Source organism: Nomia melanderi, chromosome 6, assembly GCF_051020985.1.
Source record: "Nomia melanderi isolate GNS246 chromosome 6, iyNomMela1, whole genome shotgun sequence".
Taxonomy (NCBI): Eukaryota; Metazoa; Arthropoda; class Insecta; order Hymenoptera; family Halictidae; genus Nomia; species Nomia melanderi.
The window spans coordinates 11,863,560-11,876,864 of record NC_135004.1 but is presented as its reverse complement, the minus strand read 5'-3'; the positions used below and the strand labels follow the sequence as shown (position 1 = coordinate 11,876,864).

The 13,305-nt window shown below is 30.0% G+C and overlaps 1 protein-coding gene across 4 annotated transcripts; it reads left to right on the top strand.

Annotated features, from left to right (window-relative positions):
• Positions 1-308: 308 nt before the first annotated feature.
• Ehbp1 (Eps15 homology domain containing protein-binding protein 1) lies at positions 309-12,329 on the top strand. Of its 4 annotated transcripts, none has more exons than XM_031978958.2 (17): positions 309-859; positions 1,351-1,558; positions 1,637-1,818; positions 1,899-2,110; positions 2,177-2,303; positions 2,485-2,637; positions 2,897-3,086; positions 4,495-4,661; positions 4,753-4,975; positions 5,118-5,288; positions 6,207-6,287; positions 6,358-6,471; positions 6,604-6,804; positions 6,954-7,103; positions 7,190-7,407; positions 7,519-7,707; positions 7,782-12,329. In XM_031978958.2, exons 1-17 carry the CDS (start codon positions 756-758, stop codon positions 7,861-7,863), a joined length of 2,772 nt encoding a protein of 923 aa, XP_031834818.1. In that variant the 5' UTR covers positions 309-755; the 3' UTR covers positions 7,864-12,329. The 4 variants fall into 4 exon arrangements, with proteins under 4 accessions (XP_031834818.1, XP_031834817.1, XP_031834819.1 ...); XM_031978957.2 differs by having other exon boundaries at positions 2,407-2,637; XM_031978959.2 differs by lacking the exon at positions 5,118-5,288 and having other exon boundaries at positions 2,407-2,637.
• The last annotated feature ends 976 nt before the right edge of the window (positions 12,330-13,305 follow it).

Here is a 13,305-nt window from a genome sequence, read left to right as displayed (position 1 = left end):
ATGGAATTGAAATATTTATTTTCAATTATATTATTACAAAAGTGCACTGTGCATGCGTTATATTTGTAATACGTACATTGAAGTATTTAGAATTTGTGGTTTATCTAGGTCATACTTTTTGTTTCAATTATATTTCACTTAAACTATTGTTAAAATGTCCATTAAACTGCACAAATTGTTCCTTTTGAATTATATGTGCATTATATAACTGTAGATTTATATAAACGTCAATATAGATGCATTTGTGTTGACAGGTTCAATGGCAATCATTTTATGTAAGTTTCCTATCATAGAATCACATACTACAAGATCAATAAGTAGAAAAGGTTTCGTCACGGTACGAGTTCATTGTAAAACTTTTTGATCTCGTGGTCGTGATATTTTTAGTGTGCTAGCAGGGATGGTGTGTTTTGTGTAAGTGACACTGGAAACTTAGAAATGATAATGAAACGTTTAATACATTGGAATTAAAAGCAAAGTCCAAAACACTATAAACAGACGAATCTCGCTTTCATTATACGTATTGGTGCAGTCAGAAATGTCAGATGCATGAATGATTGCAGGACCTTGGACTTTTAATTCTTTAATTGTGTACAGTAAAAAAAAAGTATCTGTACTACGCTCAGCGTAAACAGCTGATCTCCTCGTGTTCGTAATTTCTGCATAAAAATGTTACAAAACATTACACGCGTCTACAAATAATTGTAATATAAACAACCTTTGATACTTGTTAGAAAAATACAGTTTAATAAAACATGAGTTCTGTTTGGAAACGTCTGCAGCGGGTAAACAAGAGAGCTGCCAAATTTCAATTCACTGTGTCATATCATGAAGTCACTTTAGAAACAACAACGAAATGGTATGTGTGTTTATTTTTTTAAATGTCCTCTTCAATTTTGTATCATAAGTATGTTTTCTTTATTTATTGCTATTTCAGGATATTATAGTAAACTAACGACGTTAGATACATGTATTGATTATTATTTTTTTATGTATTATGAATATTTAAAAACATTTAAATAATGTTACATTTCATTTTAAAATCGCTATTCAATATTAATTTCTTATATTTATTTGTATCAAATCAAAATCCAGATACATGAGTAAAAAGTATTCACAATAAATATATAAACAGCTTTCATAATATTCACACATAATAAATGATAAAGCAATAAATAGAACACTGTTAAGTTCTTTTTTCAGATGCCTAATATTTCTAGTTTATGTGTATTATCTTATTTGTTATTTGACGTAATTGAAGTTAACAAAAAAGAGTATAAATATAATATTACACAATGACTGACATGTTGGTATTTGTTAATGTAATTCGTTCGTATCATTTATATTTAGGAAACCAAACAAATTAAGTGTTGTGTGGACGAGACGTAGTAGAAGAGTAACTTCAGAACCTTTAGATTGGGAACCAAACTTAAGTGACCCATTGAAAGGTGTCATTAGTTGGGCTGTTCCCGATAATCATACAGTTTCTGTAACTTTGTTCAAAGATCCAAGAACTCATGAATTAGAAGATAAAGATTGGACATTTGTAATTGAAGATGTAAGGAACAAGACTTGTATGAATTTTTAGATAATACAAGTGTTTAGAAAATACTTATATTAAAATTGTATGCGATAGGTGTCTTCTACAGGTAAAAGGCGGCATGTGGCTGCCACAAATATAAATATGAAAAAATATGCAACTTTAGAATCTAGTCAACAACAACTTAAATTAGACTTGAAACCAACTTCAAAAAAGATTGTTAGCGCTTCATTAGAATGTACTTTATCTTGTGTTTTCTTGAGAGAAGGAAAAGCAACGTAAGATAATTTTAAAATTAAACATTTTTCTTGTAATCAATAAGATTCATTTTATATCTGATATCCTTATTTTTCATCAGAGATGAAGATATGCAGAGTATGGCTAGCTTAATGTCAGTTAACAATAATAGTGATATAGCACCTTTAGATGATTTTGATAATGAAGATATACCTGAGGATGTTGAAGAAGTATCTGTAAAAAATCTTGATGAAATCCTAGATATTTCTGCACAACTCGATTTAATGACAAGTAGTCTTACAGAAAGTGAATTGCCTAGCACTCCTATAAGTGGTAAGGTTTAGTAAATGTAAGGTCATACATGTTCAAGCTATAATAATGCTGTTGTATATTTAACAGTGGCAAGCTTATCAAAGGACAATACTACACCTGTAAACGATAATGACTACTTCATTAGTGATGTTAGTCTAATAGGCATTATTAAAGACAAATCATCTTTGAAAGACACTGTTGCTGTTGAAAATGAGTATGTTTCAAATCCCCTGTTTGATTATGCTATAATTTTGCGTAGTAATGATATTAATAATTCAAACATTACAATTTCCAACAAATTTTCCATGTGTCTATAGTAAAAACATTGAACACAGTACATTAAGATTACCATTGCAACCACTGGAACTAACAAGGAATGATACTGCTATTCCTAGATTAAAAGAAATTACGCCAGGCCAGGATTTATTGGAATGGTGTAAGGATGTAACTAAAGATTATTCTGGTGTAAAAGTTACTAATCTTACAACATCTTGGAGAAACGGAATGGCATTTTGTGCAATCATACATCATTTTAGACCAGATCTAATGTACGTAAAGTTTACTTTTATTATTACATTAAATTTCCTAGTGAGTTAATTAAACTCACAATGATTTTGTAGTTATATTTATTTATAATTTTAATGTTAAAAATCACTAAAGAAACATTTATATTTTCCCTATGGGAAACAAAGGTATACTGTGGTTACATTTAATAAATTTGGCAGTATACCAAATATCTTATTTATTTGTTCTATTTATAAATTGTTGGCTTATATTCATTCGTTTCTCTGAAATAAAATTTCACAGAGATATAGATTCGTTACTATCACATGATGTAAAAGGTAACTGTAAGAAAGCATTTGACGCTGGAGAAGCCCTTGGTATACCTAGAGTTATAGAACCAGCAGATATGGATATATTAACTGTACCTGACAAGTTAGCTGTGATGACATATTTATATCAGCTAAGAGCACATTTCACTGGCCATGAATTAGAGGTAATCAATAAAAAAAATCTCCTATGCACAATACATTTATTTTCAGTTTTAACTTTAGAATGAAATATCATATTTTAAAATGCAGGAAACTTATAAGAAAATAAAAATGAAAGTTAATAGATCTAATTCATTAAATCTTTGATAATTGAGATTGATAAGTATTACAATAAATAATATAATACTCAGTATTAAGTAATGTAAAGTCAATGGTTATTTTAGTTCATTATAATGACAATTAATATAGTTTATTATAATCTTTTATATTAAATTTTATAACAAGTTCAGGGGCAAGTACTTGTTGGAATGTATTCTTTTAATTATGAGGGCATTTTAATTTATATAGTTCAAACAAAGTATACAGTGAACATTAGATAATTATAACACTCAACGGGACCGGAAAGTTGCAATTATGAAGAGGTAGAATCGAATCCACTTCAAGAAACGAAGATTTTAGCATGCCGGATGTAGAGAAAGACAACGCGAATGAAGGAAAAAGGAAGACTGAGACTCACAGCGTTCGGCAACATTAAAAGCTCACAATGAGCTTGAAACCTTTAACTCAAACATCAAAATTCTTCATTTTTTACTTTTGATGAATGAAACTTTCACCATCTTGTATGCTACGTTTTTCTGCTTAAAATGTCATCAAACACGATAGAATTACGATCATAATTGCTTGTATAATAAGCGATTGAAGTTTTGGATATAGAAAAGGATTGCGAATAGGAAAGAAATAGATGATGAAATCGTCAAGTTGGACAACAGTCGGATTATGTTAAACCCTTCAACTGCGATCGGTTGTCGAGCGCTATGGTGTGTTAAAAGGAACGTGATGGAGATATGGTGGGGATAACGATGTTGCGTTTATGAAGAAGTCCCCGATGTTGCAATTATCCAATGTTCATTGTATATTGAAATCTTTTGGATGCAATTAGGGAGACACTGAAGTAAGAGATGATGTTATGGCCAATCTGCTTCCATTTTTTAAAATACCTTTCGTTCCATATAAGTTCCCTTTCACCTGTAAAAATATTTCAACGTGTATCAGAAACAGGGCCGCGCCAACCCGAGGGTGCAAGTGGTGTACTGCACCCGGGCGGCAAAAAATAAATATTTAATATTTATTTTATACATCTAATATATAATTTGAATTATGCAATGTAGTATAATTATTAATAGCGTTGAGAGTGAGACAGCGTACGACCTTGCAGCGGAACATTATTGAAAGATTATAATGTTGTTTTTCTATTTTTTAAAGATAGGTCAATAAAAGTTTACATCCGGCTGACAAATATCTTTGGCGCGCCTCTGAGCAGAAATCCTTTGTGTCTAAAATAATGTTTATTTCTATGTATTTTGAACATGTACTAATTCTTTTTTAATTAAAGAAGCTATTTTATGTCTGCAGGTACATCAAATAGGTAAAACTACAGATGAATCTTCGTATATGATTGGTAGATTTAATACAGACAATAATTCGGACGTGAATGTACAGTTGTTTAGCCAAGAAATAATTAATTTGCATAAAAAAGATCAAATGGAACATAAAAGTAATAAAATGGATAACAATAGACGGTATATTCAATACAATTTTCATAAATATTAAAAATTCATCTTAAAAGTGGATGTTATTAATTATGAAATTGAAAATTTGTTTAATCTGCAGATTGAATCCCTTTGATAATAAAAAGGAGGATGCCAATATGGATTCATTAAAAAATAGATTACATTTGAATTTAAATACTGATAATCAGGATTACGATCAATGCAATAAGGATAAATCACCATCTAGTGTTAAAGATGTAAAAGACATGATATTAGCTAGCTCAAAAAGTATTCTAGAAAAGGTGTTATCTCCAACTAAAGAAAAATATTTATCTAAAGAAAAGGTATGTACATATATTCTTCATATGTAAGCTATATGTATGTGTATGTATAATCATTGTGAAATCATGTGCATTCCTTCTTATGTATCGTTGTGAATTATTGTTCAAAATGGTAATATAAGATATTAAATTAAATTGACTACAGAACAAATCACCTCCAAGAGTACCACAAGTACAGCAACGTCCAATATTAATGACTCGTCGACAATTAACAGATCCTTTTGGATCGGATGAGGAAGAGGAAAATATGCAAATAGTCGATGAAAAGTGGTCTCAATCAGTTTCAGTTAACAAATTACAGTCGCCTATTCGAGATGTCAGTATATCTAAATTACTCAGACATATTTCACTTTACTTAGATATACTTTACAATATAATCTATTGCATTAAGATCACACCTATATTTAATTTTTATAATTTTATATTATCAGAATTAATTCCGCATTTATGAAATTGATTTAGATTTCTTTTAATATATACAATCTATGAAATTCTATCACTCTTTTTGTGTTATATGAAGCCTTTTTGTGTTATATTACTGCAACATGAATTACTCTTTTATCTCTTTACATTTTCTTCATTTTCTATAAAAAGAATTAGTTTCGATTGCAGATATTTGACATTTTGTAAAATAGGTATTTTGCTTTTCTAATTCTGTTAAAGATAATCCTAAAGAAAAAATTTCCAATTTCAATGAATTTGACACATGTGTTGTGAAAATGTCACAAAAATGGAAGAATACAAACAAATTTTTAAAATCTTTGGGACTGTCTTTGCATATTATGCTTATTTGCATGTGCACATCCTGCATGTAAACATTAAAAAATATACAGTGTATGTGTCTTAGTATCCCTACTAATTTATACATAGTGGAAGAGATATAATAAAACATATGTACATATGTATATATGTATATATCTAAAATAATATTAAAAATTCGAATCGTCGTTACATGTATTCCTTAACACATACTTCAAATCATTACTAACAAAATGTACCCATTCGTACTATTTTGATCCTAAATATTAGTTTTTATTTTTTACGAAATGTACTGATTTTAAAACTTTTTTATATTTCATCCATCTAATACATATGTATATCCTTGTAGGTATAATTACTTCTTTTAATACATACGTTATATTATATAATATTAGATTTAACTATATAACTCCTCTGTAAATTTTTATTTAGTGAATAATATTGTAATAATAGTAGTAAATGCATCTTGTTGTAGGATGCAACTGACAGGGGAAGTCGTGATAGTACTGAATATCAGAGTGTATCCTCACCTCACAGAGAGCAACGTTTTCAACATGTAATTAGTCTTTGTACACTTTTTAAGTTGTTTTTTGCTTGCAACTAATTTGCCATTTTTTTTACATTAGCCATTAGTCAGTCGGCATGATGAGTTAAGAGAACGTGCAAGGCAACTCTTAGAACAGGCCAGGAATCAGACAAAATCAGCTGATTTTGTTTCTACCACCGCTAGTTCCATCGAGGTTTTATTTCTTCACTTTTATATTTTTTATTGAATGAGTGTACACACCTGTTTACTTTAATACATTATTTATTATTTCAATTATTTGTATTGAAGTGTTCACTCGGAGGAAGTTATATTTTATGATTGTTAGGGTCAAAACGATGAAGAAAGACAACAGCAGTTACGTGAGAGAGCAAGACGTTTAATAGCAGAAGTAAAAATGGGCGTTAATGTTTCATCAAATCAATTGAATGATGACAATAACAGTGATAGACGATCGGTAGACGATCAAAATAACAGTCCAAGACGAAGCATTACGCCATCCACTCCTGGTGATAGATTTAGTACAAAGGTAAGTAATGTAAATTTACAAATTCGATTTTGTGAGACAGTGATTTTATACTAATAATTATCATCAACATTTTTTATTCTATAAATGGCTCTTTACCATCTAAATGTTATAAATTGTAACAAGAGATTATTAATATATAAATATTTTAGTCTGAGTACAACGGTAATATACTGGGAACTCCGGGTGTAATAGATGGTGACAAAAAGACTGGGTCTCCCTTATACTCATTTTCTAAAATAATAGAAAGAATTTCACCAGACAAAACGAGTCCTGATGGTACATCATATACACTCAGAGGAGTATGTGTTATGTTTATTTTAAATTGCATATGATAATTATTCTTATTCTGAATTGAATATAATGATTAAAATAATGTTATAATTAGTTGGGGAAGGATATGACATCGTACATTCAAAATGAATTAGAAGCATTAGAAAGGGAGCAAACTCAAATAGATATTCAAGCGGGTAAACTTGAAAAACAACTTCGCGCTGCAATGGAAAGTGACAATGAAGAAGAAACTGAAAGACTGATGTCTCTGTGGTTCACTCTTGTTAACAAAAAGAATGCGCTTTTAAGAAGACAAATGCAATTAAATATACTGTAAGAAAATATTTGTTGTGTTCTATTAATAATTCTGCAATAGTATTTTAAAATCATTACACGATGCAATTAATATATATTACTTTAAAGCTATCATTTTCAATATTTTAGAGAAAAAGAAGATGACTTAGAACGTCGATTTGAACTTTTAAATCGTGAATTAAGAAGTATACTTGCAGTAGAAGATTCAAGAAAGACGTCTGAACAAAAAATGCGTGAAAATTTACTTTTGGAAGAACTAGTTTCTATTGTAAACAAAAGAGACGAACTAGTTCATCATCTTGATACACAAGAAAGAGCGTAAGTAAATTTTATTAATCAGTCCCTTATTTCTTAGAAAACGATAATTTATTTCAATTTCTGCTATATTACAGTATTGAGGATGATGACGAAATAGAACGTGATTTATCTAGAGCTGGTTTAGCTCAACGAAATAAAAATTGCGTAGTACAATGAAAACTTAATTATACCCTTGTTGTAACAGTAAACAACAGGTATATTTTATCCTGAATTTAAATTCGACATTTCACGAAGATGAAATGAGGAAAATATTTCCTTAAATTAGCAATTGCAGGTGTGGTCTATTTTGCTGTGGAGTTGCCAAAGAAAATAAAAAATTTTTCATGACGGTAAAACCAAGGATTTCATAATCTGAAAGACAGTAATATTTAGAAACTTATTTTTTACAATGAATTATATACCACTTATATAATCAGTGTTTCATATTTATATAAATTCATTATTAAGTATGCATCGACATGCAACTATTTCACATAGTAGAATCAAATTTAAATTGAGAACCGCCCTGTTGAAACAACCCCTGAATAAATGAAATCTGTTATGGTATTAGGAACTTTAAAAAATCTCACATTTGGTTTGAAAAAGGCTAATTTTCATTTTATAGAAATATATTCATACATGTTCGAATCATTTCACAGAAAAAGGAATAGTAAAACAGGACAGTATTAATTCCATATAATTATACCGCTTGCTTCAGGTTATAGAAAGTTATAAATACTATTTTGCGGTTATTTCTGTAGCTCGTTTCTCGTTTTGCTGATGTAATCAAGAAATGATAATTGAGTGGATTGCAAAAGTTTATGCATTTATTATTATTTATAAAATGCAGTAAAATAAAAATGGTTATGAAGTCCAATATTGTTTGAATGTTAAAATGAACATGATAAAATTTCGATAAAATAAAATTTTATCTATTTTTTGTATAAAGTAGTATTTATAATCGCGAATTTGCATAAACATACGCAGTCTAGTGATGAGCGAGCGAAGACTAACAATAGCCCCACGATATGATGCAAACGGCAATATTTTTGGGAAGAAGACAACAAATCATATTCACAAAGCGCGAATACTGTATATTATTATGAAAGCTTTCTAATTCTTACATGGTGCTAAAATATGCGTACAATAATATTTGAAAAAAACCATAGAAATTGTAAAATAATGTAAAAAAGGTCATTTTCGTTATTTCCTTGAAAATATTATCGTAAATTAGAGAAAAATTACGATATTCGTACTGTTACGACTGGGTGTAGATATTCGAGACATCTGTGTTGTTTTACACTTATTTACACTTTGTTACGTAAGCGTTACGTACAATTTGACTAAATTATTTTATAACTGTTCTATAATGAAACGTTTCAGATCTCGGCAACTGTCCGAGGACAACCGATTTTTGTTTACGTTGCAACAAAATATCCCTTAACGATTGTCAAAAAATGGTTAAAATTAATTATGTACAATTTAAAGAGGAGGGGAATTTTTTCTTTTTTCTTTATTTTAAAAAAATTAAATCTAAAATCCAGAAAGAAATGTATTTTCCTCAAAGAAGTTGGGGTTGATCTTACTACATCTTAAGACTACCTCTAAGGACGTACGTCCCTATTTCATCAGAAGATCGTTCGAGTAATTTGACTCAGCCTTTCTGTCGTATGGCTTCTCATTGCTGTTTCGTCAGTCTTGATACTAACAAATTATTTCGCTCGCTCAGTCACATCAATCATGATCAGATATAGGTATAGCGCATTGATGGAGAGTTGGCACTTGGAAAGAATGCAGGTCAGAGTGGAATACAATACAATCATACGTAAACAAAATATAGCAAAAGACGTCTCTTGGCCTTGTACTGTCATAGATGCCAACTCTCTGTCAACGCATAGTACCCAATGTTGATACGACATACTCTTCTTTTATTATATATGTTATACTCAAACTGCTCCAGTAAGCGGTATGTAACTAGTTTTTGAAGTTTAAATTACTATCTGATGTTGTGTACACTACACTACTATTTTCCAATGTCAGGTCATTGAATTCATCCCCAGTCAGGTGACTGATACGCGTCAGTTCTGTTGTCTTCGATACTTCATTGGCTCCTTCTTACATGACATACTTATTTGATCAACTGTTTCTAATAGGTATTCCAACATACATTCGGTGCTATATCACTTCTGCAATTTTTTTAACATCATTCATTATATTTATTGCATCATAAACACGTATAAATTAGAGCCACTCAAAAGAATTCATGTTTCGCTTCCCGAAAAAAGACAAATTTTGATAAAGCAATATTGGTATTCCATAAAATTCGATACCGAATTATATCAAGGGCAGTTTTCATTTTCATTTGTGCATATCGCGAATTATATTTATTTTATTTGTGCCATATATGTATGTATATTCTAATTGTTTTGTAACCGTTATATTATACTCATTTACGCTATTGTAAAATATTTGCCATTCTAGGAGATATCATATTATACAATTTTTCCTAAATATATTATTTATTATTCAGTTGAATGCCAGATGCCAAGTGAGGCCTAAAAAATTCTGTATATTCTTAGATCCACGGATAAATTTATCACATGTTTCACTTTATAATAGTAAAATGCAAAATCGTATAACAATTCACACGTAAAAAGATAATTTGTTTTTTTGGGGAAGATCATGTTCCCTTAAAATTTGTGAAAAGCAATTATTGCAGAAATGATGTAAACGTAAATGATGAAAATTATCGGAAATTTTGTAAAAAAGCATGTGAGAATATTCACACGCTTTTACTCTGTTTTTCTGCCTCGCTTGCTCGCTCGGAAGTTACAGTTGTAGTAATTTCTCAATATATTTATACCAGCTTCAGAAAGGGAAGGAACATTTTAATAATATAAGATTTTATGAAATGGGCTTGTCAAGAGACACATAAGCTTAAGTTAAACTTTATCTTTCCTCTAATAAACTTCTATTAACTTCTGCATCATATGAATTGTATTGTTTCATACATTTTAGATATTTTATTCTGTGCTTTTATTGAAATGACATTTCAATAAGATGAATGGTTAAAATGTGGATATGACTGTAACTCAAGATTAAGGATGAACTGTGAAGTTTAAAATTTGCACATTTCTTCATGTAATATAGTACATTAATTTGCCTTTATCTGATGTAAATGCACCTGTAAAACTATTAATACAATATCATAAGAGGAGAAACATATTAATCAACGTTTTTGAAAAATCGAAATTTATCTTTTAACAATTTTCTGTTTGCAATATAACGCAAATATTTTTAAACATAAAAATGAAAAAAAAAAATGTTTCGTTTATCATAGTCGAACTTTGAAGTGATGTAATATAGTAGAAGTAGCGCAGGCATATCATACTGATAATAACTGCCATAACTGATCATTAAGGATATATTGAAAGGACACTTTCACCAGATGATGGAGCATTAAGAAGTATATATCCTTTGCTTCCTACAGGTTTAGTTTTAAAGGATTTGCAATCTTGTTCTTGTTTGTAACATGTTAAATAAGAAATGTAAATTTGATTTTAATTGTAGCATTGAAAAGGGATAACGAAGGAAGTTTCAGATAATTAAAAATAATTGTTATACTTTATAATCTCAATACATATTTATATACTTGGGTAGGTTGTGTTACTGAACATATTACATTTTATATTTATTTAATAAAATGTAGACTCTCCAGCGTTTTCGTAGATTGAAAAATGAAGTACTCAAGTTTGGAACATGATCGTTTAAAATTATTAAGTTGCATTATAGTTTAGTCGTATTACGTTTAATCCTTTTCTCATTACCATTATCTTCCTTAATATTCACCGGTAACACACGAATATTGTAAATGAAGATATGAATTTTTACGATTAATTTAGCAATAATTGGTCATGTTAGTGCCTATGTATATATATACATACATGCATACATACATACATACATACATACATACATACATACATACATACATACATACATACATACATATATTTATATTTAAGAGTGCAAAAGTATGTCTTAAGACGATGAACGTTAGGCACACAATGTGTGTCTGCATACTTGTAATTATGCAGTGTATCTCGTGGCAATTACATGAGTAATTACAAACTAAAGGAAAAAGAAGAAAAAAAAACACGCAAAATTAACATTACAACTAAAACAGATTTTCATTCTGGAAGTTAGAAATTCGAATGAAAAAAAGAAGTACGGGAAGTTGAATTACAAAGACTGATATACGAAGAGTTACTTTAAGATTTAAATACGTTACAAGTGGGTGCAATGACGAATTGGGTTTCTCAGGTGAATAAGATATCCTCGTCGTTTTTTATTACGAGATACTCTGTATGCGTATTTCTATGTAAAAATGCTACCATATCTGTATGCTTACATAGCATTGCGCTGAAATAATTATAATTTCGTTTATTTATTATTATCGAACGTATTGTAACTCTAAAAAGCAATGAACATTCTTGCCAATGCTTAGTCTCGCGATGAGGACACGGTTTTCTTTCATAGAAATGGTGTTAATTGTAAAGCACTTCATGCGGAGGAAATAATGTATAATGTGTCGGAATCTATTACACGGTAGTTATTAATAAATAAATAAATAAATAAATAAATCAATCAATCAATCAATAAATCAATCAATGGAAATAAAGCACTGTAAGAAAAATATCGGAACAGAGCCCTTGTATTAACGATGTAGTGTAACATCATGACATATTGGTCACAGAACTTGTTTCTCCCACTTCAGTTACTCCAGGCTCACAAGAGTGGGATATACAGTTGTTGTGACCGGTTATTTACCTCAGGTCTATCATTCCTCGACGAAAATTGAGCGAATATTTGATCATTGACTGTGCGATTCGAAAAAAAATCGATATACAGGCTTTGGATGTATGGGAGTGTGGCAAAAATACTTGATGTAAATATATGCCCTTTAACGCTTCGACGGCCGGTGTCACGCAAATTATGATGTCCATGGATCTATCCGCTATCAAATTAAGGGTGTATTTCAATTTAAATTAAAATTCTTTCAATTGAAGAAAAGCACCATGTAAGTTAACTGTATCTCCTGAAATCTTGTTTGTCGAACAGATGACAACTTTTCGAGATACAAATATTCACGTTGAACCGAACAGATGAAACTTTCGATGTTTAATATCGATCGCGATCGCATCTGTGTTCCTTCGAAATAAAAGAAAGCCAGGTACCGTAATCAGAAAAGTTGTCACCACAATCTGAGATAGAGTTACTTAAAAATGTCCGTGTGTAAGGAAATGGCGACCTCTCGAAGAAGAAACTTCTCGATGTTCACTAACTTGTTTTGCTTTTGGAGACTAAACGAGCATAGACATTTTTGTAGATGTTGTAAATCTAGCTCTTAATTTTAATTAGTAAATATAGAAGTGACAATTACGATGTGTTATTAGCGTTTGTCTCAATAACATCAACCCGTCATGCGCTTTTCCCAGAGATACAAACAAATCACGCCAGTACACTTTTCATTGTTACACAATTAACAAAATTGTTTATAAAACTGTCCTTCCGTATTAAAACTGAACAGAACATTTGAAAAAATGCTACGATCGCGAA

Bases quoted from the DNA above. Each gene is read 5' to 3' on its own strand.
- Ehbp1 (XM_031978957.2), top strand. From the start codon at position 756: ATGAGTTCTGTTTGGAAACGTCTGCAGCGGGTAAACAAGAGAGCTGCC. The intron at 6,288-6,357 runs GTAATTAGTCTT...TTTTTACATTAG, and splicing joins GAGAGCAACGTTTTCAACAT to CCATTAGTCAGTCGGCATGA. The intron at 6,805-6,953 runs GTAAGTAATGTA...TAAATATTTTAG, and splicing joins GTGATAGATTTAGTACAAAG to TCTGAGTACAACGGTAATAT.